The sequence below is a fragment of the Lathyrus oleraceus genome, chromosome 4 (genome assembly GCF_024323335.1).
Source record: "Lathyrus oleraceus cultivar Zhongwan6 chromosome 4, CAAS_Psat_ZW6_1.0, whole genome shotgun sequence".
In the NCBI taxonomy this organism is placed as follows: Eukaryota; Viridiplantae; Streptophyta; class Magnoliopsida; order Fabales; family Fabaceae; genus Lathyrus; species Lathyrus oleraceus.
The window spans coordinates 221,334,360-221,338,777 of NC_066582.1; the positions used below are offsets into that span (position 1 = coordinate 221,334,360).

The 4,418-nt window shown below is 39.9% G+C and overlaps 1 protein-coding gene across 1 annotated transcript; it reads right to left on the reverse strand.

The window, feature by feature from the left end:
- Positions 1–986: 986 nt before the first annotated feature.
- Positions 987–1,550, reverse strand: LOC127136764 (uncharacterized). The gene has a single exon (XM_051063286.1). It carries the CDS (start codon positions 1,548–1,550, stop codon positions 987–989), a length of 564 nt encoding a protein of 187 aa, XP_050919243.1.
- Between the last annotated feature and the right edge of the window lie 2,868 nt (positions 1,551–4,418).

Here is a 4,418-nt window from a genome sequence, read left to right on the forward strand (position 1 = left end):
AGAAATTTGGAGCGCGTTTAATCTCTTCCAAAAATAGATTCATACCAAAAGTAGAAAACTTCGTAGCTAAGTCTCTGTGGTTGTTCTTGAATCAGCGTGTATATCTTCAGATAGTTGCTGAGAATATATATATATATATATATATATATATATATATATATATATATATATATATATATATATATATATATATATATATATATATGTTAGAGGTTCTTGATGTCTTTCTGATAGTGCCTTCTTCAGAGTGAGAAACATCAGATTTGTTGAGTGGAACTGTTCAGATTCAGAGTGTCTAAGTCTTCTCTCCGTCAGACTCTGTGCATTTTCTTTTCTTCAGAGTCAGAACCTATGCTTTAATATTTTCTAAGTTGTTATTCTGGACTTGCATGATTGTCAGATGTTTGTCAATCTGATCCTTTTTTCGGTGAGATTCCTGCACACTTAGATAAATTTGTTAGGGTGCCGATTTGTTTCATCCTTTGTTATCATCAAAACCTTAGAGATGAATTATAGACACAAAATCTTGTTCTTACAATCTCCCCCTTTTTTATGATGACAAAAACCTCATAATGATGATGAAACAATGATACTTCAAAAAGGATTTTAAAGGAGTTATCTCAGAGTCAGATGTGTGACGACTCCCCCTAAGATAGATCATAATAAATTGTAGATGTTCTTACCAGATCTCCTTGCGTAGCAGCCTGTTTTTACCTTGGATACTTCCTGCATAGCTTAGAATTTTATAAGAGTTTTAAATGTGCATAGTGCAGCAAGAGGCTTAGATATTATTTCATCAGAGATATTTTTAATCTCCCCCTTTTTGTCAGACTCAAAAAGACTTAGTAAAAAATAGGAAAAATAAAATTCATATATGAAGGAGAAGTACAAATAAGTTGGTAAGCTATGAAGAACAGATAGAAAATCACTTAGAGAGTACAATTAAGATAAGCAAGTAGAGAAGGAAACAAAATAATCCTAAGTGCCTAAGGGTTCGGAGGCGGTGGCATCCTCTGAATCAACTGAGTCAGCAGGTTCTGAATGTTGGAGTTGACAGAGTCATGTTGATCCAGTCTTTCTCTCACAATCTGATGCTCCTTTTGTAGCTCTTCCAGAGTCTTCAACACTAGAGGAGCGAAATCAAAGTGAGATTTCTCCCCCTGAGTCAGAGCATCATCCCTGACCTTAGCAGCTTCTTCCGCAGCTATGTGTGCTGCTTCTTCAGCATCAGCCTTTGCTTTGGCTTCAACTTCAGCAACAGCAACCTGAGCAGGGGCCTTTTTTGCAGCTTCTCTTGCTCTTTGTTCTTCTTTCAAAAGAGCCTTCTCTTCAGCTTCTCTGCGGGCTCTCTCTTCTGCCTCTTTGGCCAGACGGATCTGCATCCTCTCTCCAGCTTCTCTGATGAAGTCGTTTTGGGCTTGTTCAGAGAGGCCTTTCATATTAAAAGCCTCAGATTTCATCCATTTGCTCACTCTATTCCAGTGAATCCTCACTGTAGAGGGATCATCACTGATTCTAGAGTTTTCAGATAGTAATCTGATCTTCTCCATTCAAGACTCAGCAAATAAGATTACTGCTTCTTCCAGGGTGGAAAAAGTGGTTTCTGGTTTAGAGTTGGGAGATGTAGGTGTTGGTTCAGTGGGAGGTTCAGAATGATGGTAATTGGGTTTTCAATGGGAGTTTCTATGTGTGGTTCAGATGGAGGTGTTGGTGGTTGTTCATATGGTGAAGGAAAATTTGTTTTTGGTTCAAATTGGTTGTGGGCGGAGAGGGCACGAGCCTGAAGTTGAGCGAGAGTGGGATATTGAGGGTCAGATAGTTCAGTGTTAGAGGAGATGGTATAGTAAGGTGGGGATGAGGGTGTTGAGGAAGGTGGTGATATGGGTTCATTGAACAATTGAGCTTCAAATATGGGCAGAGTTGTGGTGGTGAGATTGAATTTTTGAAGGGAGGTGATGGGGGGTTAGATGTGGGTGTTTCAGAGGGCTTTGTGGTGAAGGGTGTAGGTTCAGAGTATATATAAATGGGTGAGGGTTAAGGTAGGTGATCAGTCACCATTTGCATTAAGTTTTCGTTACCGATCCGACAAGAAACCGAGGATTTTGAAACACTGTGAGAGCATTTTTGATACTTTTCGAGTAAATTTTACTCCCGGTTTAATATTTAAGCATTTCCATTCATTGTTATATTTTAATTATATTTTTGTGAATTTATGCGTGGGATAGCTGTGTTTTTATCCGACAGGTCCAGGTAGAAGAACCAGGGAACTCGGAGCGAGACAGTGCGAGATTCCGGCAAGTACAGGAGTGGAAAAACCCGGTACAGGAGGTCTGACACGGCCACCCGTGCCAGGCAAAGGAGTGCGTGTCAAGGAAGACAATGTCCTGACACGGCCACCCGTGTCAGTTGACACGGGCCGTGTCAGGCATCATCCCCAACCGTGTCACCATGCCATGGGCGTGTCACCTATAACAGTAGGCTGACACAGCCACCCGTGTCAGCTGACACGGGCCGTGTCAGCCCAAGCCCAAAATTTCCTTTTTCTCGGGCTTTTGTTCGTCAGGCTTTTTCAGAGATATTTTTGGACATGTCCAACTGCTTCTTGGAATTTTCACTATAAAAGAGGACCTTCTACCTAAGGAAAAATCATCTTGGAAGACGGCAAAATACAGTATTGTGAAGCAATCAAGTATTACAGAGAACAAGGAGTTTGGAGAGCTGAAGGTTTTCATGAGCGGGAGCGATTAAAGATCAAAGTCATCCAATTACTTGTAATGTGTTATTTTTATCTTGCATATGTTTTAAACAATATGAGTAGCTAAACCCCCCAATGCTAGGGGGTGTCCCTGATTTAGAATTATAACGAATTTGAGTTTACATTTGCATTTATAATATTATTTTTACTGTAACCTTTTGATGTGTTTATTGCTTTCTCTTTCGGACCAATCGAGATTGATTTGTGGTTATCAATTAGGCTGGACCGCCATTGATAAGGTTTTCATAAGGTTACTCTACAGTAGATATCACATAGGACTAGGGATACCCTGGAAGAACCAGAGTATTCTTGATATTATAAAGCTTAACGTAACCTTAATTGCCTATGGACATAGAAATTAGGGTAGATTGATTAAAGGTTTTCTCCCCCAAGGACTTGGGAGAAAATACCCTGGAGAACTGGTAGTAATTGATATTTGTTGATGCAATAGTAACTCAGAGTTGTTACAGGGATAAATCATACACATTCCCTGGCATTGTTCCTTTTTCCCTGTAAACCTTTATTTTCATCCTTATTTTATTTTACCTTTATGCTTATATTTTTACACCTAAAAACCAAATTAATATTTTTTGTTTAATTGAATGATAATTTAAACTCGATATTGACTTGCAGTTCTTGAGATCGACATTCGGGGAATTTCCCCATTATTACTATAAAAGGCAAAATAGTAGATTTGCTATTTTCCCGATCAGTAGGGAAGAAGACAAATGCCTTAAAATGTAAAGATGGAGAGTCATAAGGTAGAGACTTACTTGGAGAGGAGGAGGAGACCAGAGGCACATGTGGTCTAGATACAGAAGTTTCTCCCAGCTTCTGAGCTTTCTTCTTTGTCTTTCTTTCAGATGGCTCTCGCATCCTCTTCATGAAATTTGGTGGATGTTCAGGTAGCCAATCCACTGAGAAATCAGAGAACTCTACCCCTTGATTTTCTAGGTCTAGCAGATAGTGAGCGATAACCTCTGGGGATCTATCTTGGTGAAGAGGTAGAGTCCATTTGGTATCTTCCTCTGATCCTTCAGAGCTTCCCAAGAGGTGTCCAGAGAAGGCTTGACCAGAATTCTCTCTATGATTCCCATGCTTTTCAGATTTCTTAAATTCAGAGGCCTTCCAGTGTTAACAGTTACATCCACCATCAGATTGTGGCGAATTAGATGATCCACCAAGCCACTTTCTATCATAACATCGGAAATCATCCTTTCTAGGGGAATGTATGTCCTGGGCTTCATATTGTTCATGGTGTCTCTAACAGAGTCCCTCAGATATTTGAACAGCAGTGCTGGCAAATTCAACTTGAGCCATTTGTGTAGGCAGTAGAGAATACACTTCTAGTCAGTGTTGATGTAGTCTGACGAGTTAGATGTTGGGCGATGATGAATAGTATCCAAAATGATCTTCAGCGAGACCCTCAGATTCTGGTGTAGTTCCTTGTTCTTGGATGATTTTCCCTCAGCATTCTGTTTGAAGATTGTTGGGATAATCTCCTAGGACATGTATTTTGCCCTAGGGTTGATATTGTAGATTCTTCTTCCCCCTGTCTTCTCCATATTCAAAAGGGTGGCGATAGATTTCTCAGTGATGAATATCTTCACCCCCAGAACATAAGATACAATCTGATGGTCGTCTGAATATGCAAATCTCCATA

Bases quoted from the DNA above. Each gene is read 5' to 3' on its own strand.
- LOC127136764 (XM_051063286.1), bottom strand. From the start codon at position 1,550: ATGGAGAAGATCAGATTACTATCTGAAAACTCTAGAATCAGTGATGAT.